Raw genomic sequence first — 13,323 nt, 5'->3', positions numbered from 1 at the left:
ATTAATTTATACTGTGAAATTGTGTAGAATCATGTTGAATCAATTTTATAAAATTCGTGTTAATTTTATTATTTATAATGAGATAATAGACTAGTCCAGTGCATAATTATATACCTTTTTTTTTTCTATAAATAATGAAAATGCTAAAATATTATTTTCACTATCTTAAAAAATGAATTATCATTAACTAGCATTTTACCTTGTCCTCATCCAATTGTTTTGCTCCAAAAGTTGAACAATCTCTTACTAGCAAGTTAAAATAAAGTCAGATTTTAAATAAATAAATAAAAAATTTACAAAACAAAGGAGGCCTCACATTTATCATGTTTGTTTTAAGTTTAGTAAATTATAGACTTGTTTGTTTCAGCTTTAAAAAAATAGATTTTTTTTTTGTATTTTTGAAAATAGATTTTTGAAAATCGTTTTCAAAATATTACAAAGTTTTTTATATTTGTTTTTTCTAAAATGAACCACTAATTTTGACATCCTATAACATAAACATACTGAAAACTAAAACTTAGTCAAAATCGTAATTTTTTTCAAAAAGTTGTATTTAAAAAATGATTTTTATGAAAATCTATTTGAAATAGCTTTAAAATTAAGTGATTTTTTGAAATTTTGATATCCAAATTTTTTTCCCATAAATAGATGATATACCTAAAATCACATTTTAAGAATAACTATTCAAACAAAATTTTCATTTGAAACTTTTATAAAAAATTTCTTTATAAAATTTTTTTTTACAAAATTATATAATACTATAAAAATTATTTTAAAAAAAAACAAAACAAACGGGCCTTATGTTTTGTTTGTGCATGTAATAACAAAAAACATAATATTAGGTTAGAAATTATCTCATTCACCCACTCAAACCCTAGAACCAACATGATGCTCATAGTCCTTAAAGATAAAGAGATCATAATGTCCTCTTGAAAACATTAATTAAGCCTCATTTGATCTTTCTTAGCCTCATTTTGGAAAATGAACTTTCTGCAATCAGAGTTTTCTAGCAATCACACAGACATGATGTTTATGATCGTTAGATATCGATCAAACAAAATAAAATAAATAGATTTAAATTTCATATAATGATTTAAAATTGTCACTCTTGAATCACAAAATTCATAGTTGCATGACTTCAAGAAACTCTTGATTACATACAAATTCAATCAATCATTTTGATACTCCTGTCGCTCAACCTCATGATCATATTAATGATTACTTTGATGTCTTGCCTATCGCATCTCAACCTCCAAATTGTTGTTGGATATCTTGTATGAGGTCATTTATCTCTCTCTCTCTCCAAAATAAATAAATAAATAACGATTTATCCAACTTTAAAAAAAAAAAAAATCGAAGTTTTGAAAATTTAAAGACCCGGTTTGAATATTCAAGCTAAAGATTTTATTTTCAAATGGTCTAGTTTGAGCATTCAAAGCAATTCTTAAAAAGAACTTGTTTTTTTTTTTAAGCAAGAATTATATTAAAGGGAGAACTAAGGGTTCTCCAACCTTGATACACAAAACCGGAACTAGTCCGACAAAAGGGATATTACAAACCAATTACAATCACCATAAAAAAGACAACGGGTCTTTACAAAAAGAACTTGTGATTTGTATATTCAAATAAGATGTTTTGATTTTCAAAGCTTTCGAGAATTTCCCTAATCTTTTTTGTTTTTCTCTGTTTGTTTTTATTTATTGAAATTAAGGGTATTTTGAATAGTTAAAGTAATTTAGGAGGGAAGGGTATACATATAATTGTGGGAGTATAGAGTCAAATTATCTATAAAGCTTTGTTATGGGCCATTTTTTACAATGTATTGGGCCAATTTTTTACAACGTATTGGGCCATTTTTAAAATGTTAGAAAATTTTACTTCCTACCCCTACAGTTATATTCATACCTCTACACGAAAAAAATTTGGATCGAAATACCCTCGTATAAATAGTATATAAACCAGAACACTTTTTCAATGTCTTCTGGTTTAAAAAAAACACACCAAAACACTTAGAAAAGAGTTCTGATAGTTTCTAAGTTGTTTGAAGTTGCATACCGGAAGACTTATTTAAAGTGTTACGGTGGTTTTTTTTTTTTTAAATTCTAGTTTTAACGCAACAGTTTAAAACCGTTGTCTAAAGTAAATGACAAATAAAATAAAACCGTTGCCGTGTATTTTGAAAAAAGTACTCTGGTGTAAAGCAGATTAAGCAATCACCTTAGGCATTGGTTCCTCTCTGTTGGCCGACAACTTTACGCAACGGTTTATAACCGATGTCTAAAATCTATAATTTTTTTAAAATATTGAATCATCAGAACACTTTTAATAATTGTTTCGGTATGCAACTTCAAAACCCACTTTAAACAACTTGAAAATTATTAGAACTATTTTTCTAAGTATTTTGGTCTGTTTTTTAAATCGGAAGACTTTAAAAAGTGTTTCAGTTTATATATTTTTTGGTGTTTCGAATTTTTTTAAATGTGAAAAAAAATGAAAATTTTTAAAATAAATATTATTTATATGAGGATATTTCGGTCTAAAATTTTTTTATGTAAAAATATGAGTATAATTGTAAGGATATAAAATAAAATTTTCAAAAGGTATTCAGAAAAAAAAAACCCATAACCCAACTATTCAATGTGCATTTCTGCAATAATTAATATAGAAAATGCAATAGTTATGTACTCAAGACTATATGATTTGTACAAATTCCAATGATAGAATCAAAATATTTTACAACCATAATTTGGCATTTACCATTTTAATATCCCTTACTTGTCCTTCAAAGATAGATAAACAAAATTGAAAAACAAATTGTTCTATAGATTTTTCTTATAAAAATGGTTGTCAATGGCATAGTAGTGAGGTGAAATCCATTTATAACACCACTAATCAGTTAAAATGTTCACTAAATCACGCGTGATCATATAAAAAATTATTATTGTATTTGAAGTCATTTGGTCAACAATAATTATGAATAATGAAAGTGCTGCATTAGAAATTTTATATCCATTTTCTCGCAGTTTCGTAACTCTAAAATAATGGGCCTTCTTTCTGCCTTTCGTTATCATTGGCACTCTTGAAGAGTTTTGCATTGGATGCTTCTCACTCTCCTCTCTCTTGCCAAGTGATCCACCACCAATCGAAGGAACGACAAGGTAAAGGGAACATCTTGATTTCGATAGATTAGTGATGAGTTTAGTCGTTAGATCAGACATCATCGTTTTCTTTCGAATAAAATCGGAATTTCGATTTATGACTTTGGGATTCCCACAGATAGGGGTGTTCAAAACCAAACCGGTCCAATAGAAAACCGCAAAACCGCAAAATCGAACCAAACCAAACCGAAATCGCAAAAAACCGCATTTGGTTCGGATGTGTTTGGGCCATTTTTTAACAAACCGCGCGGTTCGGTTCTGTTTGCGGTTTGAATTTTACAAACCAAACCAAACCGAACCAAACCGCATTATGTTACAACCCTCAAATTTCACTTAACCTATATCCAACCCAAACTCAAACATATTATGCCTTAGCTTTATGATTTCAAATGGTTTTCTTTTCCCCACACTTAAGGTTTCACTTTAAGTCTTCTCAAATATCTCCTAGCGGTATTGCGCCTTCTTCTCATCTTCTTTTCCAATTACATATCACATCTTCTTTTCTAGACTTTCATCTCTTAAGTTCTTACTTTTTTATATTATTATTTTTATTATACTGTGCTCTCTTCCAATTACGTTGTTCTCTCTTTCAATTACGTTTTTAATGTTCCTCTTCTTATATAATCTCTCCTATCTTCTACTCTTTCTTTTTCATCTTCTTTAATCTGTCATTTTTTTTCTATTTCAATATAATGTTTTTGATATTGTTTTATGCTACTATTTTATGTTTTTTATTCCACTTTTATCTAATCTTATTTTTGTATATTAAATGGAGAGTTGTTATCCAAATATGATGAATTTCGTTGTTAATTGATAACGCATAAATGACTAAATAAAAAATTATATTGTCATCTATATGTATATGTATGGCTCAATAAATTTTCGTAAAAAAACCGAACCAACCGAACCAATCCAAACCGCATTCGTTTGGTTTGGTTTGGTTCGGTTTTATTTCTAAAACCCAACCGAACCAAATCAAACCGCACACTTTTTTCTCTTGCGGTTCGGATGATTTTTTAAGTAAAAACCGCTCAAACCGCACCGTGAACACCCCTACCCACAGACAACATCATTGTTCTAAATTGGAACCAAAAAATGGTAGTGCTCGAATGGAACAGAGTTCTGATGCGGTGAAATGAGCTTCCAGTGCGACAGAGCGGAAGTGGTCGTGCAAGGTTATCACTCCAATATTTAAGTAAATGAATGAATGAGAAACTAGTTGAGGATATGAATGAGAGAATACCTTAATGGTGTGTGTTGGGCTTTATATATGTGGATAGTTTAGACCGTCCCGATGTGATCTGACTCGTCCCCGTGTAATCAAGTGTCTTACTCGGGGGCGTTCAATTGTATCTAAAGTTTGTAATCGTTCGAGGGCGAAGATCAAATGCAAGTCCTTTGATATCGATTACCCTTAACCGTGAATGTCTTGATAAACATGCTCTTAAATTAGACTTCATTATGATTGGGCTTTCTTATTGTTGATCCCGTGGCAGGCACGTAAAAGTTAATACAAATGCGAGTTATACATTTCACATATATAGAATATACATATGTTTTACAACCATAATTTGGACTTTACCAAAATTCTATTAATCCTCAGAAGATAAACAAAACTCAATAAGAAAAAAGAAAAAACTCCGTAAATTACAAAAAAAACTACTCATTGAGAAAAAAGGGTTGTCAATGACATAGTAGTTAGGTAAAATCCATTTATAGCATCTTTAAACAGATTAAAATGTTCACAAAATCATACATCACCAAACCAAAAATCATATTTAGCAACCTCTATTTTTAACCATATATATCTCTCATTCTTGTTTCAAAATTTCAAAACAAACCTAGCAGTTTGTTCCCTCCTTTCATCTCCACCTCACTTTTAGCATCATCTTGCTGGAGGTGGAAACAACTCTTAATATATCTTTAATTAAAAACACCATTTTCTCATTTCTTTGAAAATCACAAGATCTTCTTGCTCGCCTTAGGATAACTCTCCGGTCGCCGGCCACCGTTGCACCACCAACACGTTATTCCTCTTGAGGTTTGTGTCAATAATTTGGAGTACTCAATAAAAATCTAATTAGAAAGTTTTGTAATTGTAAGGTTTTGATTGCATGCTTATAAAATAATAAAACCTTCTTAATTAATCTTGATGATAAATTACAAGGACGTTATAAAATATCAAAACCCTATTTAATCTTGATAAAAAATTACAATAATTCTTTGTTCAAGAAGAGAATTTAAGGATTTCAAAAAATTAAATTGTTGATTTTTTTATTATTTTAGATTGTATATTCTAATAACAAATCTTGGGTTGGATTCATGTTAAGGATTCTTCATTTTTAGGTACATTTTTATTGTGGAGCACGTTGCCTTGTTTATCAAGAAATCTACCAAATATATTGGGGAGAGTTTCCAATGGGTGCAGCAGAAGAACTTGTGAACCAAACTGCTTTAAAAAACGATGTAAATGATAAAGAAAATTATCTAGATTGTCTTCCAGAAGAAGCGAAAAATACATTGAAATCATTGGCGAGTAAATGGGAGAATGTATTGGATGCGAATGCGTTGGAAGTTATTCCTCTAAAAGGAGCGATGACGAATGAGGTATTCCAGATAAAATGGCAAACAAAAGAAGGAGAAATGTCAAGAAAGGTTCTTGTTAGAATCTATGGTGAAGGTACTGACATTTTCTTTGATAGGGATAACGAGATTCAAACGTTTTCGTTCATTTCCAAGAACGGACAGGGACCTCGTTTGTTAGGACGGTTTGCTCAAGGACGCATTGAAGAGTTCATCCGCGCTAGGGTAATTTTGTCTTTTGATTTTTCTCATTGTTTGTTCATGTTAATCTTTACAACTTCTAATGGAATTAATTCGGTTGAAATTGAGTTTAATGAAAAAGCTACTTTATGCTTTCTAGTTATGCCATTCAAGTTTGTAAACTATTCCTCTAAAATTAGTCATTTTTTGTTCATTTCGCGCCTGATAAATTAATTCTTATTGAATTTAACAGACATTATCAGCGCCTGATATACGTGATCCATCTATTTCGGCTCTTATAGCCTCCAAAATGAAAGAGTTTCATGATCTTGACATGCCTGGTTCCAAAAATGTGTACCTATGGGATAGATTGCGGTATGTAATATTCGAAAGAAAAATATGTTTATGCAAAAAATATGAAGTTTGATCGTTTCTAATACCATTTTTTTTTTATGATTCAGAAATTGGCTTATTGAAGCGAGACGATTATCATCTCCCGAAGAAATTGAGACATTTCGTTTGGACATAATGGAGAAAGAAATCTCTCTTTTAAAAAAGGAATTATCAGTTTCTCCCGAGCGCATAGGGTTTTGCCACAACGATTTACAATACGGTAACATCATGCTTGATGAAGTAACCAATTCTCTAACCATAATAGTGAGTTTCTCTTATGCTTATTAGTTAGGTTTTAGTGTTATTGCTATGCTAACATTGTGGTTAAAATAAGTTACAATTTATAAGTCTTATTAAGTCCTTTTTAGAAAATATGATTTCTAAAGTGTAGTTTTGAAACACAGGATTATGAGTATGCAAGTTATAATCCTATAGCATATGATATTGCAAATCACTTCACCGAGATGGCTGCAAACTATCATACCGAAACTCCTCATGTTCTTGACTTCAGCAAATATCCTGGTATGACGCTCGTACGATTTTTGTTATAGAAATGTTGATTTTAGAATTGATACATTTTTTAACAAATCTCAAATCATCTATAACAATTTCTCTTCATCTTTTTCATTTTGTTATAACCATTCAAAAGTTAATTTTATCTCGTGGCTTTTCTCGATAGATTTGGAGGAACGTCAAAGATTTGTCCGGACATATTTGAGTTCATCAGGTAAGATTTCAGGTGTTGTATATTAAATATCGTGCTACACGAATCTTATAATTTAACATCGATAAATCTTTTATAAGCACGAAAACAAATACATAGGACAAGACACAAATACGGCGATACAGACACGCCTTTTTTTTTTACATGGAAAGTAAGGTACATGGTTTAAATATATTGTTGTTCTAATGATGAATTTATTGGTTTTGAACCCAGGAGAAAAACCTAGTGATAATGAAGTGCAACAACTACTTGATGAAGTTGAAAAGTATACACTTGCAAGTCATCTATTATGGGGCCTTTGGGGAATAATTTCGGTATATTCACTTTCTCACTCTTAATCCAACAGTCTATAGTCGACTGCACCATCAACCATATCCTTAAAAATCTAATTCGATAATAGAAGATAGTGTAAACATTTCTATTACGCGTCCCTTCTAAACTATCTTAATACTTTGATCAGGAGCATGTGAATAAAATCGATTTTGATTACAAGGAATATGCAAGACAGAGATTTCAAGAGTATTGGTCAAAGAAAAACAATCTTTTGAGCCATGATAGATCTTCCAACGATAATGCTACTCATGGTAATGGTTACTTAACTCGATTGAAGTTGTTTTTGTTTGTCGATAATATATAAATACCTACATACGTTCTTTGAATCTTCGAGACTTTTTCTAATTTTGATGTTTCAGAATTCAACTCGCCTAAACATTTTGTAAATTTGCCTGCCGGAGAGAAAGCATTGGCATCAACATTCAACGAAAAACCAAGAAAGAGCACTCGAATGTCCCGGAAATTAAAGAAAATTTTCGGACTTGGTTTATTCAGATCAAAACACTAGAGCAATGTATATATTATTCTATTTTACACCTTTATGAATGAAATTTGAAAATTCATAAGAAAAATATAGAAACAGAAATGTGCTACTAATGTGTTAGACTTCACAAGAGCTGAGATATGAAACTGGAAAAAATATGAGAAAAGAAATGGAGAGAGTCCATCTCCAAAACAATGATGTGGGATACTTAAGACTCCATAGTCCATAGTACTCATTCTCATCCCACTAAATAAAAACTTGATTTTCTTTATTAATTTATTTCTTATGTTTTGAATTGTAATTGTTAGCTTTGGGTTAAAGAATTCAATATCCAGCCTTAGGTTAAAAAGTCACATAGTTAATTAAAAATCATTTGAACACAAGACATGTGTTGTGAAAACCAATTGTTTAAGATATAAAAAAGAAATCCAAAACAGGTAATACTCAAGCAAAAACTATTATACAAAAAAGAAGCAAAACCTAAACAAGGTGTTGTGACAAATCACATGAAGAACAAGCATCACTTGGGAGGATACAAGTAACACATAACAACTTAATTTAACAAAAAATTAAATAAATTCATAATACACTAACAAAATGAAGGATTAGAGTTTTCTTTTGACCTGTATCCTCCTGAAACAAGTGACAATATGAGTAGAAATAGCACGTCAAACTAAATTATCCTTAGTACATGCTCCCTCTTTCCCATAGTGATATCTCTTTTCCATAACGAGTGAACACAGATCGCCACTAAGAAACGGCACAAGGAGTGCTATCCAGACCAAAAACAACAACAACCAACAAAAGCCACAAAGAATCAATAAAGCAAACCGAACCACCAAAAGACGAGGGGTACCCAAACAAAAAGAACAAAGAATCAGAATCCAGACAAAACTAGATCTCTCCAACAAAGGACACCCGTAAAATAAAAATCCAGAAAAATTAACAAGAACACATCCAAAGGGATGCCGAAGCCACTCATCCCGCTACTGAGCAAGAATATGTTGAAAGAAATGCAAGATGACTTAGCGTTCAGACTTCAACATGTCAAACAAGATGTCACAACATGTCTGGTATGACATCTTGACTGTAGAAGTTGATCTATCAAGTGAATCGGGCATTTTTATTGCTACAGGAGTCTAACGTTACAACTACAGATTATTCGGGAATGATCAATTAGCTGATGTGTTATCCAAGATTGATTTAATCAAGAGATTTCCACACTTTCTATTATTGGAGACAATATAGAAAAGTTTGGATTGACGACCTATTTTCTTGGAGAACAAGTAGCAGATATTTGGCATCCTCTTTGCTGTGTTTTGAAGCCCAGTCCAGTCGATGTTAAACTTATAAATAGAAGGGTTGTAACCTAGTTTTAGGTGGAATTGATATTTTGTGTTTTAGGGTTATAGGAATCATTATTTGTGATGTAAGTTCCATATGTGTGCATTCACAAACTTGTAGGTGTTGAATGTTGTGTGATCTCTGAAGCTGTTAAGCAAGAAGAGTATTTGGTTCTCATAAGCTTTTAAGCATTGAGAATTGTGTGTCTTGGAAGAGTGTCTTATGTTTTTATTGTTTGTGTTATTTTGTCACAGGGTGTTGTGATTGAGGGGATTTGAGGACGGCCTCATACCTAGGTGAGTCTTAGGTAGAAGTCATAGGAAGGGTATTGATTAAGTGAGGAGTTGTAAACGGGGGAGTATCACTCTGAATTGATACTATCGAATATTGGTGTGTCAACTGAATAAAGAAAAGAAAGAACAGTTGAGGACTATCTTTGAACCGGAAGAAGAGATTATCTCTCTACCATTTGAACTTAACAAAGCTTAAAAGTTATTCAGAGTGCATAAAAATGGGTCTGTCTCTCGTGATGAAGTCCCTCAAGTGGGAAGAATGACAAGGGGCATGAGTACGCTAGGGCTGAATAAGAAAAAGAAGTCAGCTTTAGCCTTTAGTCATCCCCAAACTAGATCAAAGATGTTACATCAAATGTCTCAACATCCTGGAAAGAAGAGTACGAATTTTGCCTCGACCTCTAGAACCAAGGAAGAGATGACCTCTGAAATCTCATATGACGGCCTGACTGTATTGAGAGAACATATCAACAACATAGGAAATTCCAGGCTGAGTCAAAAAGGGTATGAACAAAGAAATAAAATTATATACCTCAAGAAACATGAGAAAGGCTCAGCTGTGTCATGGTCAGGGGAAAGGTTCAAACAAGAGAAGGTCATAACTAAAACGCGGGGATCTGATGAAGAAACTAATAAGTTTGATACTGAGTCATATGTAGGAGAACTTACAGTGTGTGAACTTGTAGCAGGATTCTAAGAAACATGCTTGGAAAATGAAAAACTTCGGGAAAAAGTAATAGAGCACACAAATATTACTACTCTACTACAGGATGAGAAAAAGGAACTCTTGGCAATCATTGAGGATCTTAAAGAAGATGGTGTGATGTCTAAATCAGACCAACACAACATGACTCAAATAAGAAGGAGGTCAAGTACAGGTACCACTATGAAAGATGAGAATCATCAAAATTGAAAGGCCACTGAAAAGATCAGGAATCTTAACTCAAGAAGCCAAGAAATTGGGGAGGCTTCTCAAAGGCAGAAGCAGAAGATGTCGAGACCTGTGTCCCGACATATGAAGATAGTACAAAAAAGGTACGATAATTCTCAATATAAACACCTTAAATGCGATCACTGTGGCAGGTCTTGTCATTCAAAGGCTACATGCTACAACTTGGCTAGATATCCTAAACGGATGATGTCTCATCAAGGGAAACACACTAAGACAAACTCAGGGTCAAAGAAAGTTTCCATTCCTAAGAAAAGTGTGAAAACTGCGTCTCAAGACACAAGCCATACTAGGCCTGGAAGAAAATCCAAGTTAATGAAGGCTGAAGGCTCAAGAGGGGGGAATGAGGAAGGTGTCATGAGTAATAACCGCTATAAGGTCGAAATGGTGAGTTTTGACAAAAAGAAGTTTGTGGACTCGAAGGTTATACTTCGCAAGAAAGAAAATTGTGACCCAACCAACTTCAAGGAGATAATAGACTCTACTAATGTGATCATCAGTGAACCTATCAGAAAAGAGAACATTGTCAAGACAACTGCATCAGCAACTAAAGTAAGCTTGGCTTAATATGTTTCAACATCTGATACCAACATTGAAGAATCTAGAGCAAATGCTGAAGCTGAAGAAACTCATAGTGTTGTAAAAGACCTAGCCGTCAGAATGCTAAAAGATCACCCTCAAGAACAAAGGTTGGATGTTCCTAGCCTAAAAGTTACTTCCAAAGTCTAGGGAAAGTTCATCAAGCCTCAGTTGTCTCTCAAAGTATGAGTCATGGGCTAATGGCATGGAAGCTGAACTCAATTAGTAAATGAGGAATGATACATGGAACCGAGTCCCAATAGATTATGACATCGCCCCCAAATTTGAAGAGAGTCTTGATTTTTAGATTGGTTGTCCAAGTGAATATCAAATTGAACGGGATTATATAAATAATTAGTCATTTCTTGAACTAAGAATGTGTGTGTGTGAAACTAATTAAGATCCAAGTACGTGGTGGATGATGTTGACTGAACCTCAATTCAGTAATAAGTATGAAGGGAATGAAACTGAAAAAGCTCTCTGTGTCAAGAAGGTCTCGAGAAACTATGCCCAGGTATGTATAAGTATCAAAAGGATGTCAGATGAAATGATCCAACATCTTGTCAAACAGATACAATTGAGGGTTGAAAAGTTTATGGGAGCAAGAGAGGAACAGATGGAATACTCAATTCTCCTTTGTCAAGGCAAGTGTGCAAATAATGTTGAGTGGGGACTCAGTTTAGAAAATACTAGTCATGGAGGAATTTTCATCTCCTATCACCACAAAGATTCTAAAGATGAAGAAGGAACAAGTAGTTATCAGAATCTGCTAGAATGTTGTGTTGAAAATCAGCTTAACAATGTTGATATAAACGTTATTTCTGAGGAAGTTTGTCTCTTGGAGGATAATATCTCTTGATCCACTAATGAACATGATTGTGTCACCTTGCCCATGGATGAAACTGGTGATACTCAGCAGATGGTGACTAAGGATAATGCTTCTCTAAATGTCATGACATTGTCATGTGACAACTCTAAAACTTACAAGGATCCTAGCACTCTCAACAGAGATACTGGGGTGATAAGGCCTGTGACTCCGGAGCATGATGATAATGAAAGGAAGCCTGCTATTAATTTTGTAAAAGGACTTAATGATACTCATCTCAAGAAAAATCTTGGGGGAGGTGTTCATGAATAATTATAACAATCACTTCGAGAGTGGCATCTACAAGTGGAAGGGCTAAAGACAATGGAGCTTCTGCTGTGGTTGCTGGTGCATGACTGTTGGTCATGTGATTTTATGTTGCTTTGCATTTTGACTTTGTTTATTTTAGTTTATGATTTTGCAAGGGTGAAATTCCTAGGATATTCTCTTCAGTTTTCTTGCATGAAGAAAAAAATGTTGAATAGGTACCTTGCTTAGTTCTACTATCTTTGTCACTTTGTGGCTAAAAAGGGGGAGTAGAAGTTGAGTGAGGGGAGAATTCTCCGTTCTCTTTGCTGTTTTTGATGGTATTGAGGGGGATTTGATCCGAAGACTCTATATGTTGTGCTAACCCCTGCTAATTAAAATGTTTTTCCGCTGCTGTGTTTCTAATGACAGGTTTATTTGGTTGTTTTAGCCAAAATGTGCCAAAGGGGGGATTGTAGTTTCTCTAAGGTTGGCATGCATTTTGGTAAAACATACTGAGCAAGAACATGTTGAAAGAAATGCGAGATGACCTAGCGTTCAAACTTCAACATGTCAAACAAGATGTCATAACATATCTGGTATGACATCCTGGCTACAGAAACTGATTTGTCAAGTGAATCAAGCGTTTTTATTGCTATAGGAATCCAATGTTTCAGCTACAGAATATTCAGGAATGATCAATTAGCTGATGTGTTATCCAAGATTGATTTACTCAAGAGATTTCCACACTTTCTATTATTGGAGACAATATAGAAAAGTTTGGATTGAAGACCTATTTTCTTGGAGAACAAGTAGAAGTTATTTGGCAGCCTCTTTGCTGCGTTTTGAAGCCTAGTCCAGTCGATGTTAAACTTATAAATAGAAGGGTTTGTAACCTAATTTTAGGTGGAACTGATATTTTGTGTTTTAGGATTATAGGAATCCTTATTTGTGGTGTAAGTTCCATATGTGTGCATTCACAAACCTGTAGGTGTTGAATGTTGTGTGATCTCTGAAGCTGTTAAGCAAGGAGAGTATTTTGTTCTCATAAGCTTTTAAGCATTGAGAATTGTGTGTCTTGGAAGAGGGTCTTCTATTTTTATTGTTTGTGTTATTTTGTCACAGGGTGTTGTGATTGAAGGGATTCGAGGAGGGTCTCATACCTAGGTGAGTCTTAGGTAGAAGTAATAGG

General features: G+C 33.2%; 1 protein-coding gene across 1 annotated transcript; it reads left to right on the top strand.

The window, feature by feature from the left end:
* The first annotated feature begins 5,006 nt into the window (after nt 1-5,006).
* LOC131618515 (probable choline kinase 2) lies at nt 5,007-8,126 on the top strand. Its single transcript, XM_058889720.1, has 9 exons — nt 5,007-5,199; nt 5,505-5,966; nt 6,175-6,296; nt 6,383-6,578; nt 6,719-6,836; nt 6,994-7,041; nt 7,252-7,352; nt 7,499-7,622; nt 7,731-8,126. Exons 2-9 carry the CDS (start codon nt 5,577-5,579, stop codon nt 7,877-7,879), a joined length of 1,248 nt encoding a protein of 415 aa, XP_058745703.1. The 5' UTR covers nt 5,007-5,199; nt 5,505-5,576; the 3' UTR covers nt 7,880-8,126.
* The last annotated feature ends 5,197 nt before the right edge of the window (nt 8,127-13,323 follow it).

This window comes from Vicia villosa, linkage group LG7, assembly GCF_029867415.1.
Source record: "Vicia villosa cultivar HV-30 ecotype Madison, WI linkage group LG7, Vvil1.0, whole genome shotgun sequence".
Classification (NCBI taxonomy): domain Eukaryota; kingdom Viridiplantae; phylum Streptophyta; class Magnoliopsida; order Fabales; family Fabaceae; genus Vicia; species Vicia villosa.
The sequence above is the reverse complement of the archived record's forward strand: the minus strand, read 5'-3'. Positions and strand labels throughout refer to the sequence as shown.